Here is a 19,003-nt window from a genome sequence, read left to right on the forward strand (position 1 = left end):
GTCGGGCTCCTGGTTGAATGGGTAGAATCAGCCGCAACCAGCAGGTTTCAGGTTTACACTTATATATCCATTATAAGAGAAAGTTAGAATACATTGACTAAAATATTAAAGCAAAAACAAACGTTTTAAATTTGAAAACAAGTAAAAAGCTACATCTTTTATAAATTAAGATGATAATGCATGCAAACAGTTGTAAGTGTTATATAAGAAGTAAAGAAAACAAGAGCTGTCAGTGGGACATCATGCTCGACTATCCTGAGTGCGTGGATAATGCAGAACTTCCTACATACCAAACAAGCCATAATTCTGTTAAAATTCATGTTTTATGGTCTGCATTGTACTAAGTAAATTCTACATTATGGTTATGATCCTTGCAAAACGACCTTGTATTATACTGTCAAGTGAGTATGTGAAGTTTCAACCCATTCCCTTCAGTAGTTTTGAAGATACCAACTTAATTGCATGCAAAAACTCAACCAAAGTGTGATGCCCACACCATGTTAGGTTCAGTTTGTCTCTCTTTTTTCCCTATTTGTCTAGTTTAAAATGCTAACAATGACAGAATTTTTTTGAGGGCTTGGTGCAAAATGGCTTATATTGAATAAAAAAGGAGTTACAACCCTTTCACAACAGGATGTCGAGATGTTCCACAATATTGCTTTAATGAACCAAAAACCTAATACATTTTACAATGGGAGATATTGCAGTGATGAACAGGTTTGACTATATTCAATGCAGATATTTTTAACATTAATACTTATGATTCACCAAGGTCAGTTGATTAGAATGTAAATTTGATACATGTGTGAATAATTTAGAGTAAAACAAAACAAAAGACATAAAAATTATGATTGTCTAGATCTCAAATTTCCATATATCCTAGTGGGACAGTAAGGCATTTAATTATCGTTAATTTGCAAGTGTTGTACAGACAAATTAATAATTTTTGTATGATTGTTTATTAGTAGACTCATCATCACTGATAAGGTCATATGGCAAACTTGCCAGCTATACTAGCTGGTAGAGTGGAGACTGCAGGTGCCCCACTGTACATAATATCAGGCCCAGGCCCACCCATGTACCTAAGTAGAATCACTGATCACTCTGGACAACTTCCTCACATATAACAATCCCTAAAGTCCCTGGCAGGATTCGAACCTACAACTGTCGGAGTAAAGTGACAAGATTTGAAGTTAAGTAGTTTTAGGACCAACAGTAATCTCTTAATTTCTTAAGTGGACTTGCCCATCCTAAAAATGATCTTCTATTATGGAACACTCCATTACAAATATTTTTGTGGTGGCAAAGGTTTAAAGGCACATTATGCCTCAGAAACAAATAAATTTGTTCTCCATAAGAAAATGCAAACATAGTTTTAAAATGTTTAAATAATTGTTAAATATGAGCATATAAGATGCTTATCATATGTAGATGTTAGCACTGAATGTGACTTTATAGCTGTATTTTGACTTCCATACAAAATTCTAAATCTTTATAATTCTAAATCATTGCCAAAAGGCAACTGAAGCAAAAGTTGGCTCAGGTATTTGGCCAATGAGTAACTCTTTGGAAACTAAAACAGGACACTAGAAATTAAAAGCTTTTGAGGCATCATTGGCCTTTAATTGTCACTGTTTCGAAGGAAAAGGTTAAATCTTTACTAGTTACAAGTATCAGCTTGTAACTGCAATGCAAAATGCAACAGACAAACAATAGATGGTGCAAAATCAATAAATTCTAAGACATGTACTGCCTATAACACAAACACTTATGTACATACACTTATGTTTCAAATCAGCAGAGATGGGGAAGAATTTATTAACAATAATGATAATCTTAGTATGATAAAATCATGATACAGGGTTTATACAGAGCATCAGTTTTCCTGTTTTTTAAGTACATTTTTTTGTCCCTAATATTTCACTTGTAAATTTAACTGGTCACAATTTCATTAATTGAAGAATTTTAATTTTGACTTACTTTAATATCTGACTTTTAATAACATATATTATGTGATATTCTATTGTAAAATGGCTGAAAGTGTTTCCTTGAGCAAACATTTTATTGGTTTTGGTACATAATAGGCTCAATTGGGCTCATTTGTTGAAATCTGTCCACTTTGTACCATGCACTCTGTCATTCTTTATGATTTCAAACACATTTTTTTGATAAGTGTGACTATTTTTCACAATCTTTTTATGAAAGTAACAAGATTTTGGGTATCTCAAGATTTCTGTTTACGTTTTTTTGCACTTTTTAAGAAAGGGACTCAAATGTAAGCATATTTTAAGAAGGGACTCAAATCTAAGCACTTGTTTAATGAAAGGGACTCAAATTTAACACTTTTTAAGAAAGAGACTCATATTGAAGTACTTTTAAAGGGTTCAAATCTAAGCACTTTTCAAAAAAGGGACTCAAATTAAAGCACTTTTTCAGCTTATAAAACCCTGCGCTATAGAAATTAATTATTTTAAGAATAGACAACTTAATTCAGATCCTGTATTATTAATCCCCAAATTCTTTTTATCAAAGGCTTACTATCATATAATAAATTTAAAAGTTATCAACGATTGCCAAAACATAAACAATGTAATCAGTTATCAATGATCAACAAAACATAAATTATGTACATGATGTAATTATATGTGAACAACTGTTACAAATTCAAAATCATTCATGCAAAAATTGAATCCATAACCCATGCTGGTGATGTACTCAATCTTCCCTCATGCATACCTGTTTTAGAGATACAAAAATCATTGGTTAGTCTTTCAACATCTTAAACACAAGATACTGCCAAACTCTCACATGATTTTCATTCCCATTTCTCATACAATATTTATACTGATATATTGATAATTTTCAAACCCATTTCCTATGCAAAATGATGCTATGTGGGCCAATTTCAGTCACAATTCCTGAGGAATTCTTAATCTCAATTCATGTATAATTTTCTTTTCCAATATCATATTTCTTACTAGTTCAATTTTCTATCCTTAATTCTATCCTTAAATATCTGCTCTGCATTTTTTAATATTTTCTAAAATAGTTTCCATTTTTGAATTTGCAATTACCTGCATTTACACAATATATTGATAACATATATATGTGACATTGGCAGAGAGTGAGAAAAATATGCAGTGTGACCATCCTAAGGTCCCAGGGCTCTTCGGACAAAGCTATCTGATTTCTCACACATCTCCCCCTCCCTCGACCCTGCTAACACATTTATTTACCACCCCCCCCCCCACAGCACCACCTTATTGAACAGTTGTTAACCGTGATACATTGATTGCACACAGTTTAAATTTCTGATAAGAGATGGAAAATCAATTGATGTGTGATCTATTTTAAAGTAGCAAAAAATAAGAAATAAAGCGGATCAAACTGGTCATAAAAAAGAACAGACTCAATGACCTTTGACCTATTTTTTTAAAACAAAACTTTGTTCAAAATTAACTAGTGGATACCATGGCAACCAAAATGGTGTAAGAGTTTGACTTTATCATAAACCAAGAGTAATAGCTGGTTCCTAATTTTACCGTCTGGTTCCCAGGAGAGGAATTACTGGAGCGTGGCTGAAGATAATTCTTTGTCCAGATATAAACTACCTGTTCGCACTATGTAATTTCATACAAAAAAGGAAATTCAATTCTTAAATATAACTTATATAATGTGACATGAAACATTCAGCTGACATGAACAAATATTTCAAGGATCTTACATCCAAGCATTGAACTTGAAAAAGTACATTAAAAAGTTTATTTCATAATCAAAATGCTATAGACAGTATACAAAGTCTAGTCAAGCAGAATATGTTTGAAAAACTGAATCAAACAGCATATATACTAGGACGAAAAAGAAACGCCGGGTACATAAAATATGCAACACGGCGTCTGGTATAGAGACGAAATCCTCCACCCAGTTGCCGTCCCATGCGTGCAAGCACAGAACCTGATATTGCAGCACGACAATGCCCGGCCCCATGTCGCCAGAGTTTGCCAGCAATTTCTTGCCAACAGTAACATACACCCGCTTGATTGGCCAGCATTCAGTCCAGATTTGTCCCCAATTTGTGGGACGAACTGGATAGGAGGGTAAAATGTCCCCACTAATCATGTCCAGCTCACACATGCCTTGCATGAAGAATGGAATAACATCCCCATGGCCATGATTAACACCATGGTGAACTCCATGCATAGACGGATCAGGGCTGCCACAGCTGCGCATGGAGGACACACAAGATACTGATATGTCCGGCCGTGTTTCGCAAAACAACAAGGGTCATCGTTAAAAGGGGGTATTTTTTCACATAATCAGCATCGGAAATCGATTGAAACTTCAACAGCTGGTTCCATACAGATGACATTTCATACAAAAATGAATATAATAATCCAATAATACAATTTATCCCTTAAAACAATCATTATAGGTTACCCGGCGTTTCTTTTTCGTCCTAGTATATATGACGGAATGATAAACATTACAATTTTAACTGAATCTGACAAAATATGTATAATTGAATGATAAACATTACAATTATAACTGAATCTGACAAAATATGTATGATGGAATGATAAACATTACAATTTTAACTGAATCTGACAAATTATGAATGATAAACATTACGATTTTAACTGAATCTGACAAAAAATGTATGATGGAATGATAAACACTAAAATTTTAACTGAATCTGACAAAATATATATGACAGAATGATAAACACTAAAATTTTAACTGAATCTGACAAAATATAATATGACGGAATGATAAACACTAAAATTTTAACTGAATCTGACAAAATATGTAGGACGGAATGATAAACATTACAATTTTAACTGAATCTGACAAAATATGTATGACGGAATGATAAACATTACAATTTTAACTGAATCTGACAAAATATGTATGACGGAATGATAAACATTACAATTTTAACTGAATCTGACAAAATATATATGATGGCATGATAAACATTACAATTTTAACTGAATCTGACAAAATATATATGACGGAATGATAAACATTACAATTTGAACCTGTAACAGGAGGCTTTTCAATGAAAACAGCCATTGTTCACAAAATGCTCATCAAATAATGGGTTAACTGAATCTGACTGAATATGTATAACAGAATGATAAACACTTCAATATTAACAATCAGCATGTCATATTCTAATTTTTCACAATGAAGAGATCCCATCATTATAACAGTTGTGACCTCATACAATCCCCACATGAACCAAGTAGAAAAACACACACATATTCCATGTAAACATATGACTAAACTAATGACTTAAGACTGACAATACATTGATAGATATATAGATTTGCTCATTACTGAACTATTCAAGGTAATCTATAGAGATCTAGTTTGTGGACAAATACGTTCAATGTCTGGTCACAAATTTTGAACTTTCTACATTTTAAAATCTTATATTAACCCTAATAGCCTGCTGGTGGCGACTAAGACTACCAATGCAACCAGGGCAAACCAAGATCAGCTGGCACGGATCGGCACGGCACATCTGTGTTGTCTAATCAGGATCTGCACATTTCGCTATTCAGTCAGTACAGAAATTTTCCCTCAATATAAAAATGGTTTCATCCAGATTCAAAAATGGACAAGTATATTGAAGGTATTTCAGGTGGTCAGGTTAATCAGCTCCTCTCTATGTTGTCTTCTATTTTTGTTAAATAAACTTCAAGCAATGGAATTTTGTCGGCACTACATATCTTGCTTCAGATTTTGGGGAACTGACGGAATACTGCAAAAACTGTGCAGCTAATGGTATAAGATCTAGTCAGGCTGGCCTGGCCACTCACCAGACAGGTAAACATAAGCAAGTTTTCATACATGTAGTTCATATACAGCAAGACAATTATACAGTTAGCAGTTTTAAAATCTTTTAAAAACAGAAATGTACACATTTCTGAAGTTATAAACTCTGTATTCACTGCTTTCAGATATAAATATATTTTTCCAACTAGTCTTATGCTGTTTAAAAGTAAATCTCTATAGATATTATCTTGAACTTTGGAAATGAGAGTTTTACAGAGCTAATCCAGAGATTCAAACATTTACTATCATAGATTCATGTTGCACTACCATTCACAAAAGAATTGAGCTTATTTTTGATACATCTATCATTAATAACTGCAGCACAACAAGTTTGTAACTGTTCAAAATTTGTTTGCATCCTTGTTAGGGAAGTCCCAAATCTTTCCTAACTTTCGAGTAACTCAATTTAAAAACAAAACAAACCTGCGTGGGTAAAACAAGCAAGGCAGCCACAATCATACACAACATCCACAGTCGGCTAGGCCAGATGTCCGGATGTATATCTCCGTAACCCACTGTCGACAGCGTCACTATTGTAAAATACATGGCCTCAAACAAGTCCAGCTGTCGATTACCTCCCCTCTGAAGATGTTGGATACCACAGGCACTGAAAAAAACAAATTAGGAAAGAATTAACATTTTATTTTTCTTTCAATACATTTATTTTTGCATTACAGTTGTCAATATCTGTGATACCATTGCCGAATTTGTCATGGTTTCTGGGTAGTGCATGAATACAGCAGAAGCCCCATTTCAGAGGTAACCATGACTTTTTTACACGCCTGGTGTAGAGTACCCATACATGAGACCTCAGTTATTTAGGTCTCAACTGCAAGACATTAGTATTGTAATTGGTGAATCAGGGGATCTAACCTGCATCACCCCTGGAGTACAAGTACAGAGTGTTTACCACTAGATGGTGAATCTAATTCAAGATTTTAAATAATTATAATTACTTATCAGTAAAAAAAATTTTTTTTAGAAGAAGTCACAGAAAATTGTAACAGATCCAGTTATACAGCAATTATAACAACAAGGAAATAAAATACATTGTAACAAAAACTTACCCTATTAAATTAAACAACAGAGGTATTTTAAACATGACAGGACTGGAAATAATTTTTTGGGATAAATATTCCATTTGATGAAGGTCTAGACCAGTAACTTAATTGCAAAGTTTAAGATCATTTGCTCATTCCGTTTTTCCAAAATAATTATTCCAATTGTGAAAAATGACCTAAAATTGAAAAGCGTTGCAACCCATTTCACTCAAATCGGTCTACAAATAGCACATAAACACGATTTTCAAGTTATTTCTGAGTATAATTTTCTGAATGATCTATTTGTATATGTTTCTGTTTTAAGTACCCACGCCAATTCATGTTAGAATTTCAAATTTTATATTTATGTAGGCTTAATATGGACCTTAGTGGGGTTCCTTTAAAGACAATTCTAAACACTATCACTTACCTGATAAAAACAAGGCAAATAAGGGTAGCACATAAAATCATAAGTTGTTGAGCAAGGGCAGACTGTGATTTCTGCATCACACGATGTAAATCATTCTAGAGAAAAAATATAAAATTTAATATAAAAATGTCATATCTGTTTGCCAAAAAACAACAAAAAGAAACGATTTTTATCTAAAGAATCTGAAATTTGTTGACTCTTTATACAGACTTTTATCACCTAACACTGCTTGTTTTCTATGTAAATTAAATAACTGTGAGACAAATTTAATATAAGTCTATAAAATATAATATAAAATGATGACATTTTATCCTGTTAATCATTTAATACAAAATTTTGTTTTTAAAAATCTCAAAATAAAGTAAAATCATAATGTGTAGTGCCGTTTTTGAAATAACTCAACAATTAATTGTTGCAATGAAAATTGATACTTAACTTACAAACAAGCTAACCATTATTAAAGTTGGTATTCATGGTTCAAAAAGTCTAAAGGCATTTAAGCACATTTTTTCAAGTTGCAAAATAATTTTTTCTTTTTTGTAATTTTATCATTTTCAAGAAATATTAACAAGCACTTACAAACATATTTTGCATGGATTGTTTAGCCAACCAGCAATTGAGAAACACTGGAATAAAAAGACGACGTAATGGAGCCCAGAATATCTGAAACAAAAAATAAGGTAAAAAATTACAATTTTTACAGGTTCATCATCTATAATAGGTTCATTATCTATAACCGGTTCATTATCTATAACTGGTTCATTATCTATAACCGGTTCATTATCTATAACTGGTTCATTATCTATAACCGGTTCATTATCTATAACTGGTTCATTATCTATAACCAGTTCATTATCTATAACTGGTTCATCATCTATAACCAGTTAAGAGCTGTACTTAAAGTCAAGATACCATAAAAATGACTGTACATCACTTTCGTTGTCACTTTTGTCCTAAACTTTTCTAACAGAACCACTTTTTTTGCTTACCACATGAAAAGTTTTGACATCTATTTACATACAAATGAAAAACAAACAAGTATCCTTTGTTTTTACAAACAAAAAGAAAATTTCATTAACAGAAACACACGAGTTGACAAGTAGCTATATTTGTATTACTATGAACTTTATTTTCTTTAGTTGTCATACAGAATGAAGTGTTATAAAAATTTACATATAGATCAATTGTTACTGTTAACCTACAATAACAATATAACATCATAATAACTTAATATTTTGACAATTAGGGTTGCTTTTTTTATTATTTCTTTAGTTTTTTTATATGCGAGGCTGGCACAAAAAGTAAATAATTACATCTTGGCATTTTTTATAAATAGAGGATTCTGAATGACTTTATTCATTGAATAAAACAATAATGTTCTCATTTCAATATTTATTGAACAAGTTACATAAAATCATATAATGCCAGCCTCCTTCCAGTATAAAATTGCTTTTTTCAATGAACTAGAAATTAATTCTAATTTACATTAATGAAATATTTGATTCATTACTGTATATATTCAAAAAAATAAAATTGCGAACAGTTAACAAGGGTCATTTTTTCATTGATGCGTCTATTATAGTTTTATTCAGTGCAGTGGTCATAGGCCAGCCTGAACTTTGTACAATCTGACCTGACTTTAGGACCTACTGATTTCCAACTCTTTAAAGCACCTTAAAAAAAGCAATGGATTATTCCTTATTCAATGCTAGGCCAGTCCATTATTTACATTGTGGGGTATACAGATATAAATATTGTAAACTTACAGTGATGATAAATGGAACAGTGAGGAATAATTCAAGAATGAACTCAACCGACAGTATCTGCTGCAAGATATTACCCTGAAACAACATACATAAATAAATAAATATCCAAAATGTAAAGTTAAAAACAATACTGATAACAATAGTTGAGGAAAAAGAAGGAAGTGATTCCTTTCCTATTAACATTGTAATTATTTATTAGCAAACTATTATAATAATTGTTGCGGTGGTTGATGGATAATAACTGGAAAATACTGTGACTTTTTAAATACCAGTATATATTTCTGCAAGGGTGTGCTCTGGTGAATTAAATGTGGCTAACTGCGGTGATCCGGAGTGTCAAACTACCAACACACAATAATTGTTGAAAGATATCTACCAGTTTCACTCATTAAAGGGATCTTCAAGATAATCCGGGTGAAACCTGTACAAATTTTTCTTCATTTACTATAATATTACATTTGTGAAACTTTTTTCTTCTAGAACTGTTTGTTTTAATAATTAAAACAAACAATCATTCATATTTTTTGTATAAAATAAATGGTATCGTCACCATTAAACGTTGATTTCTGAACTCATTTTTTAGCTCAAGACTTCATGTAGTATTTATGTGAAATTCGTCTGAAATTGGAGGCGACCAGTGGGGGAAACAGATTTTGGTATTGAAGTTAATATTGAGTAATTTTCATTTAAAGTTGTACTTAAGCATAAAATAAAAGAAAATTATGTTTATTTGTTCTGTAAGATGTTATTTTATTTCATCTCATGAATATCAAAAACAGTTATGCCACTCATGAGAATACTGTTTTTAAAGCAGCATGCCTCTAGGTTCATGCTAAAAGAGGTCAAAATATACATAAATACCTCTTACTACGTTTGTAACGCAGTAGAATTGTAGTGATTGATACTGCAAAATCTGTCATTTATCGCACATAACATGTAAATAATTAATTAAATATTGAATCTTTTTACTTTTCTTAAGATCTTCTCTAAAGATTGAATTTCTTGAAACATTTTGACTCATCTGGAGGAGTGCACCTTAAACAAGAGCTGTCGGTAGGACAGCAACGCTCGACTATTCTTAGTGCTTGATAGTAAAAAAAATGCTTGATAGAGTTACCTCCTCCTGTTTACAGGTTAGGGTCATGATGGTGAACAAGTGTGCAAAGTTTCAAAGCCATATGTCAATGGACTTTGAAAATATTTGAACTATTACAAAAACTTTAACGTAAATTCTAAGTCGAAAAAGGGGCATAATTCTGTCAAAATGCTTGATAGAGTTACCTCCACCTGTTGGGGTCATGATGGTGAACAAGTGTGCAAAGTTTGAAAGCCATATGTCAATGGACTTTGAAAATATTTGAACTATTACAAAAACTTTAACGTAAATTCTAAGTCGAAAAAGGGGCATAAATCTGTCAAAATGCTTGATAGAGTTACCTCCTCCTGTCTACAGGTTGGGGTCATGATGTTGAACAAGTGTGCAAAGTTTCAAAGCCATATGTCAATGGACTTTGAAAATATTTGAACTATTACAAAAACTTTAACGTAAATTCTAAGTCGAAAAAGGGGCATAATTCTGTCAAAATGCTTGATAGAGTTACCTCCACCTGTTTCCAGGTTGGGGTCATGATGGTGAACAAGTGTGCAAAGTTTCAAAGCCATATGTCAATGGACTTTGAAAATATTTGAACTATTACAAAAACTTTAACGTAAATTCTAAGTCGAAAAAGGGGCATAAATCTGTCAAAATGCTTGATAGAGTTACCTCCTCCTGTCTACAGGTTGGGGTTATGATGTTGAACAAGTGTGCAAAGTTTCAAAGCCATATGTCAATGGACTTTGAAAATATTTGAACTATTACAAAAACTTTAACGTAAATTCTAAGTCGAAAAAGGGGCATAATTCTGTCAAAATGCTTGATAGAGTTACCTCCTCCTGTCTACAGGTTGGGGTCATGATGGTGAACAAGTGTGCAAAGTTTCAAAGCCATATGTCTATGGACTTTGAAAATATTTGAACTATTACAAAAACTTTAACATAAGTGGTAACGCCGACGCTCGGGTGACTGCAATAGCTCTACTTATTCTTATCGAATAGTCGAGCTAAAAATCACTCGATACAATAAAATTTCATCTTACACAAAAACAAATGAACAAACAAACATCCTCTATATCTTGTAGCTAAGATACTGTAAAAGAATACCAACCTTGTAGCTAAGATACTGTTACAAGAATACTAACCTTGTAGCTATGATACTGTTACAAGAATACTAACCTTGTATCTAAGATACTGTACAAGAATACTAACCTTGTAGCTAAGATACTGTACAAGAATACTAACCTTGTAGCTAAGATACTGTACGAGAATACTAACCTTGTAGCTAAGATACTGTACGAGAATACTGACCTTGTAGCTAAGATACTGTATGAGAATACTGACCTTGTAGCTAAGATACTGTACGAGAATACTGACCTTGTAGCTTAGTCTAATAAGATACTGTACAAGAATACTAACCTTGTAGCTAAGATACTGTACAGGAATACTAACCTTGTAGCTAAGATACTGTACAAGAATACTAACCTTGTAGCTACGATACTGTACAAGAATACTTACCTTGTAGCTAAGATACTGTACAAGAATACTTACCTTGTAGCTAAGATACTGTACAAGAATACTTACCTTGTAGCTAAGATACTGTACAGGAATACTTACCTTGTAGCTAAGATACTGTACAAGAATACTAACCTTGTAGCTAAGATACTGTACAAGAATACTAACCTTGTAGCTAAGATACTGTACGAGAATACTGACCTTGTAGCTAAGATACTGTATGAGAATACTGACCTTGTAGCTAAGATACTGTACGAGAATACTGACCTTGTAGCTTAGTCTAATAAGATACTGTACAAGAATACTAACCTTGTAGCTAAGATACTGTACAGGAATACTAACCTTGTAGCTAAGATACTGTACAAGAATACTAACCTTGTAGCTATGATACTGTACAAGAATACTTACCTTGTAGCTAAGATACTGTACAAGAATACTAACCTTGTAGCTAAGATACTGTACAAGAATACTTACCTTGTAGCTAAGATACTGTACAGGAATACTTACCTTGTAGCTAAGATACTGTACAAGAATACTAACCTTGTAGCTAAGATACTGTACAAGAATACTAACCTTGTAGCTAAGATAATGTACAAGAATACTAACCTTGTAGCTAAGATACTGTACAAGAATACTTACCTTGTAGCTAAGATACTGTACAGGAATACTTACCTTGTAGCTAAGATACTGTACAAGAATACTAACCTTGTAGCTAAGATACTGTACAAGAATACTAACCTTGTAGCTAAGATACTGTACAAGAATACTAACCTTGTAGCTAAGATACTGTACAGGAATACTAACCTTGTAGTTAAGATACTGTACAAGAATACTAACCTTGTAGCTAAGATACTGTACAAGAATACTAACCTTGTAGCTAAGATACTGTACAAGAATACTAACCTTGTAGCTAAGATACTGTACAGGAATACTAACCTTGTAGCTAAGATACTGTACAAGAATACTAACCTTGTAGCTAAGATACTGTACAAGAATACTAACCTTGTAGCTAAGATACTGTACAAGAATACTAACCTTGTAGCTAAGATACTGTACAAGAATACGAACCTTGTAGCTAAGATACTGTACAAGAATACTAACCTTGTAGCTAAGATACTGTACAAGTATAGTCTCTGACAGACTAATGACAGCCACTGTAACCTGAACAAACAGCAAGACATTGTGCCTGTCTACCCAAATAATGTGATCCCTGAAATAGTAGAAGTAATTGATAATTGGTAATTAGTCATTTTACAGTTCGCCAAACTCTGTCTGCAGGCATTGAAATATATTTTCAGGGTCACTCTTCCTGCAGGACATTAAAGTAGCTTCTACATTCAATCAGAGCAGGAAATATTTTTCTACTTGTCCTGCATTAAGTTTTCTTAAATTCTACTCATTATTTGTTAATTACAAGTGAACGAGTGGAATTTTCGATCTCTGGTCTGCCAATGAAATTGCTCTATTTTGTTTAAATTTTGCTGAAATATTTACAATATATGCTGTAACTCAACTGCATGTTATAAATTTTTATGGACCATTTATGCCAATTTAATGGAATCATGCACTCGATTTGAATGGGCGGGGCTAACCGTAAGTCGGTTATAGGTTATATACAGAGTTTAAAAAAAATAATTTTCTTGCTTCATTTCGTTTGCTTTGCAATAATTTTATTAATTACTTTAAACTCTGTATATAACCTATAACTAAGGCTCCCACGTTTACAATTTTTTGTAAACGTTTACACGATTGCTAAGAACCGAAACGATACCGTTTAAACGGTGCTACTTCTTTGAACTATACTATTCCAGATATTCGAGTCGCCAAATGATGACATACTTTCTATTTTTAATACATGTACAAATAAACAATGTTCAAGGGTCATGCCGATTGTGTCGGCACACATTTTCTGCATTGTATCCCCATTTCGCTCTTTTGAAAGATCAAAGGAAAATCAGGTTTACCAAATATGTATTGTCACGAGTGATTATTGCACGCTAATGCTGTGTGGAGGGTTGTAAACACCCATTTTCCGTTTTTACTTTGTAATCAACCATTTAGAATTGATTAAATCTGTGATTACAGGCAATGATTAAGATATTTTGTAAGACAATATGGTCATTTCGATTAAACGGTAAAAAATATCGTAAACGTTTAAGAATGAAAATTGAAACGAATCCGTTTAAACGTGAAACCGTGAGGGCCTTACCTATAACCTATACCTATGTTTTTAATTTAAAGGGTATAAAGCTATATCTGATGATATATTGTTATAAAATTTATAAACGGTACAATTATGTTGTTTCCATAAACCTAAATATGATATATTCTTGAAAGAGATGTAATATAGAATATCGCTGTTATTTCATACACATGGATATTTTAGAAATGCTCATAACAGGGACATGAAATGCTATTATGCACTATGACAGAGACATGGTTTTTATGATGCTTGTTACAGGGACACTATTTGTTTTATATTACTTCCAGGGACATGACTTTTGTTGCACTTATTACAGTGAACATACTTTTCCTGTGCTTGATTAGGGGACACAATTTTTCACATGCTTGTAGTATTGTTGGTAAATGTTTTAACTGAGCAGAAATAAAAGTTTTTTTTTTTTAAATATATGATTTTTGGGCATTGACTTCTGCTTGCTTAACAAGCACAACTAATTAAAACTTTCTTATAAGTCAATGTAAAAGATGTTTGCATTGTAACATGAGAGTAATACTTTGAGAGAATCAACTTTGCAAAGGGACATGTTTTGACATACCATATATTTCTATTAAAGGCCCCTAGGGGCGGTATACTTTCCTAAAGGGGAATGTTAATTTAGGCATAAAATAAAAAGAATGTTTATGTATTATTTTCAACTAAATTGTACAATCCTGAAGTTAAAATTTGTGCTATTTCTCCACAGGATTGATAAGAAAAAGGGGGGGGGGGGGGGGGGGGGGTTGGGGTGGATGCATTAAGGAGAAGGGCATCTATTAGTCTAGAGAATATACAGTAATTTTATATATCACAACTAGACTATCTTTTTTCATAATTTACCCTGCTATCATCTCATATTGGTGTAATAATCATGTGACATTAAGTGAGTCTGAAACAAAATCCATTTAATTAAATATACAACAGACGGTGTGTACAAAAAATAAACTTAACTGACATTCTGTCAAATGTAAAAATAAATTACATATAATGAATACAGGAAAACTGTCTAGTGAGCAAAAAAACTAACAGGCAATATTCAAGATATATGCATCAAGGGAACTTTGGGAAAAGAAAATTTTGTCGGATTCAAGATGAATGTCACAAATATAGTAGTATTTCAGAAGTCGTTGTCACTGTAATTTCTTTTTACGACAATATAACTCGTGCAATCAGTGATACGTTCTCCTAGTACTCTCGAGGTGGTTATATCTATTCTTCACAATTATCATGGGTTTTATTAAACATAAATATTTGTGTTGGTGATTAATGCGTTGGTGGCGAAAAAATCAACGATGACATGCATTACATGGAGGATATTTGTGGGATTTTTGTGGGACTTTTTTTTGTGGCATGTATAGAAGTTATCAGTTCCTTGCGACAGTGAAGGCAACTAAAAACTGGTAAATTGCTTGACAGCCTGGCAAGGAAAGATGCGGTTGCTGCACTGTGCTCTGGTAAATTCAATATGGCTAACTGCCGTGATCATGAGGGTAAACTTCCAACACCAACACTCTATTTTTTGTGTGCTTTTCCCCTCAATATTTGATAAGAATACTTTTGTCTGATTTGAGTTAAAGCAATCAAATGCTTTTAATGCATCTTTAAAACATATAAAAAAATCTCAACACACTTATTTCAGGTCCCGTCTTCTTAAAAAACCTCTGTAGAGTCCCTTTAAATTAAGCATTAAAAATAACCTCAGTGGCGTCCCTTTAAATTGAGCATTAAAAATAACCTCAGTGGCGTCCCTTTAAATTGAGCATTAAAAATAACCTCAGTGGCCTCCCTTTAAATTGAGCATTAAAAATAACCTCAGTGGCGTCCCTTTAAATTGAGCATTAAAAATAACCTCAGTGGCATCCCTTTAAATTGAGCACTAAAAATAACCTCAGTGGCGTCCCTTTAAATTGAGCATTAAAAATAACCTCAGTAGCGTCCCTTTAAATTGAGTATTAAAAATAACCTCAGTGGAGTCCTCCCTTTAAATTGAGCATTACAAAAAACCTCAGTGGAGTCCTCCCTTTAAATTGAGCATTACAAAAAACCTCAGTGGAGTCCTCCCTTTAAATTGAGCATTACAAAAAACCTCAGTGGAGTCTCTTTAAATTGAGCATAACAAAAAACCTCAGTGGAGTCTCTTTAAATTGAGCATTACAAAAAACCTCAGTGGAGTCCCTTAAATTCAGCATTAAAAATTAACACAGTGAGGTCCCTTAAAACTGAGCATTTATTACATCACTACAATACAATTTATGCTTTGAGAAGAGAATTTTACAATAACTATATTAACATTTAAACACTATAACAAATTAACTTAAGAATTCAATACAGAGCTGAAACAATGGAATAAAATACGCAGAATGTCAATTAGTATTCCTACAGCATACTGACTTGATATCAAAATGTCCAACTGACTGTCATTTAAGAGAATAAAAGCCAAGTTCCGGTCTCACTTTACATCCTGAACAAAAAAACAAATTTTGATCTCCATGGAAATCAAATCTGCATTAAAATATTCTGTTGTGTCATGCAATTTCTACAAAGGCTTCAAAGTTTCCACTGCATTTTTCAAAATCATTCTCACCCTTAAATAAAAGATGTCTTCGATCAGTTTAAAGTTCTCTGCATGGACTGCAGCATAAAGTGTTCATGAATATGCATGAGAATGTTTACACTTCATTTGTTGGCTATTACTTCTAGAATAGCTGTTTATATTACAGGAATTAATTATGCAAGCATAAACAATGGATTTTATACATGCAATGGCTGAACAATATTTCTATTTTGCATTTCTTCGAAACTCTTGTTGGAAGTTTATTTCGCTCTTAAGGGACAACACTGAGGTTTTTTTAACATGACAGGGCTGAAAATCAATTTTCAAGATTCATGTTCCATTTTATGTAGGTTAAGACCAATAACTTGTGTACAAAATTTGAGATCATTCGCTCACTCCGTTTATTCTAATGGTGAAGAAGAACAAGCAAAATTTGGACATTTGACCTTGAAGGTCAAGGTCATTTATGGATGAAGGTCAAGGTTAGTGTGGTCTACTGAAAGGTCTTGTCCCAAAAATATGACTGTCAATTTATTTCTGAGTAAAGTTCTTAATTATCGTTTGCATCTATCTGTTTTAAGTGCCCCAGCTAATCTATACAAGAAATTCAAATTTTTATTTTTTGAAGCTGAGTTTAAACCTCAGTGGAGTTCCTTTAAGTTATGAACTTAAATGAATGTCCTATTCAACTTTAACCTTTAACCCTTCCTGAATTTGTGTAATGGATTTGTCCTGCTTTGAATTCTGAGCAGTCTTCTTAAATTTTAAGGCATTTCAATCACAGAATGTAAAATCTGACCTATCAACAGGATGTGTAGGCTGGCAGGTAGACTTGTCAACTTTAGTTCCAGCACATGTCACATTATCACCTTTTTCAGACTTATTCACATGTTTTATTTATATATCACATGTGTTTAAGACATATATTGCACATGTTTCAGACTTATACACATGTTTTATCTATATATCACACATGTTTCAGACTTAAACACATGTTTTATCTATATATATAATTATATATCACATGTGTTTCAGACGTTTGCATGCTTTTTATCTATATCACACATGTTTCAGACTTATACACATGTTTTATCTATATATCACACATGTTTCAGACTTATACACATGTTTTATCTATATATCACACATGTTTCAGACTTATACACATGTTTTATCTATATATCACACATGTTTCAGACTTATACGCATGTTTTATTTATATATTGCACATGTTTCAGACTTATACACATGTTTTATCTATATATCACACATGTTTCAGACTTATACACATGTTTTATCTATATATCACACATGTTTCAGACTTATACACATGTTTTATCTATTACATATATTTCAGATGTATACACATTTATACTAGACAAATTCAGACAAATTTCAGGCCAAGAATTTTACTGTAGCATTTCACACTGAATTAAGGACATATACACTGAAACACAAGAGGAGGATGGGGGTGGGGTGGCATAAGTAAGTAAGTTATTAATTAACAGGCGCTCTTTAACATACAAATATGTGACAATATTTCATAACAGGGTGATATATTACATCTCACTGGAAATGTCTAGTATTTCATAGCAAAGGTGCTTCCACAAAAGTCATTCTAAAATTTGATGATAAAATTCATGCAATGACAGTGGTACAGGGAGTGTTACTGGTTATATTTCACTGTTGATTATAGTATATCATTAATTGACAAGGTGTTAGATATAACTCATATCTCACCAGTGTATGACAGGATGATCCTCAAACATCTCTTTATCTACGCTCTCCCAACACGTGACATCATCCGCAACTGTACCATTCTCTGTCGTGTCTGGTAGCGTATCGCTGTAAAAATTTATACATACCGCATTAGGCAAATTACATAGAAATCTTATACCTCACTAAAAGTTGCAAGCCTTTTTTTTTTCTTCTCATACTTATTATTTCTATTTTTGTTCTTTGTCAAGTCAGACATTTGCTATGTAATATTATTTTTGTTTTTTGTTAAGTCAGACATACACTGTATATAATGTATTATAATACTGCACGTTTGTAACGTCCCTTTTCATTGGATAATATATAGTTTTATATACACGGCTCCCGTCAATTCATGAAGAAATCTTGCCTTTTTTCTCTAAAAAATGAAGCTTGCTGTATTATAAATTCGTTATAAAGATTGTTGACAGGTTATATGACCGTAAATTATAAGCTGCTGTTTGCAATATTTACATACAGCCGTTTATATAGGGCCATAATTATAACCTGTAAACAATCTTTATAACGAATAATATACATGTAGCAAATAACCAGCTTCAATGGCAGAGGACCTCTGAGGTGCACCTACTGTCAAGAGTCACCAATTAAGTATAACCACCTTCCTTTCCAAAAGATAAAAATAACATTATTTGACATCACTATACATGTACATGTAATATTATAGAAACTGCTTGGTAAATTATTTAATGAGAACATCCAATTTATGTAAAACCTTAATCCACTTGATTTTAGACGCAGCATGGCCGAGTGGTTAAAACGTCGCACTAA

The 19,003-nt window shown here is 32.6% G+C and overlaps 1 protein-coding gene across 1 annotated transcript; it reads right to left on the reverse strand.

The window, feature by feature from the left end:
* Window positions 1-6,264: 6,264 nt before the first annotated feature.
* Window positions 6,265-18,712, reverse strand: LOC132752917 (potassium channel subfamily T member 1-like; the record flags this gene model as incomplete). Its single annotated transcript, XM_060743322.1, has 7 exons — window positions 18,693-18,712; window positions 18,200-18,304; window positions 12,789-12,897; window positions 9,078-9,152; window positions 7,891-7,974; window positions 7,312-7,406; window positions 6,265-6,448 (listed from the first exon to the last, which is right to left on the reverse strand). Coding segments are annotated over exons 1-7 (672 nt in total), but the record flags the coding sequence as incomplete, so codon positions are not given.
* Window positions 18,713-19,003: the final 291 nt, after the last annotated feature.

This window comes from Ruditapes philippinarum, unplaced genomic scaffold (assembly GCF_026571515.1).
Source record: "Ruditapes philippinarum isolate M1 unplaced genomic scaffold, ASM2657151v2 ctg13733_1_1_1_1, whole genome shotgun sequence".
In the NCBI taxonomy this organism is placed as follows: domain Eukaryota; kingdom Metazoa; phylum Mollusca; class Bivalvia; order Venerida; family Veneridae; genus Ruditapes; species Ruditapes philippinarum.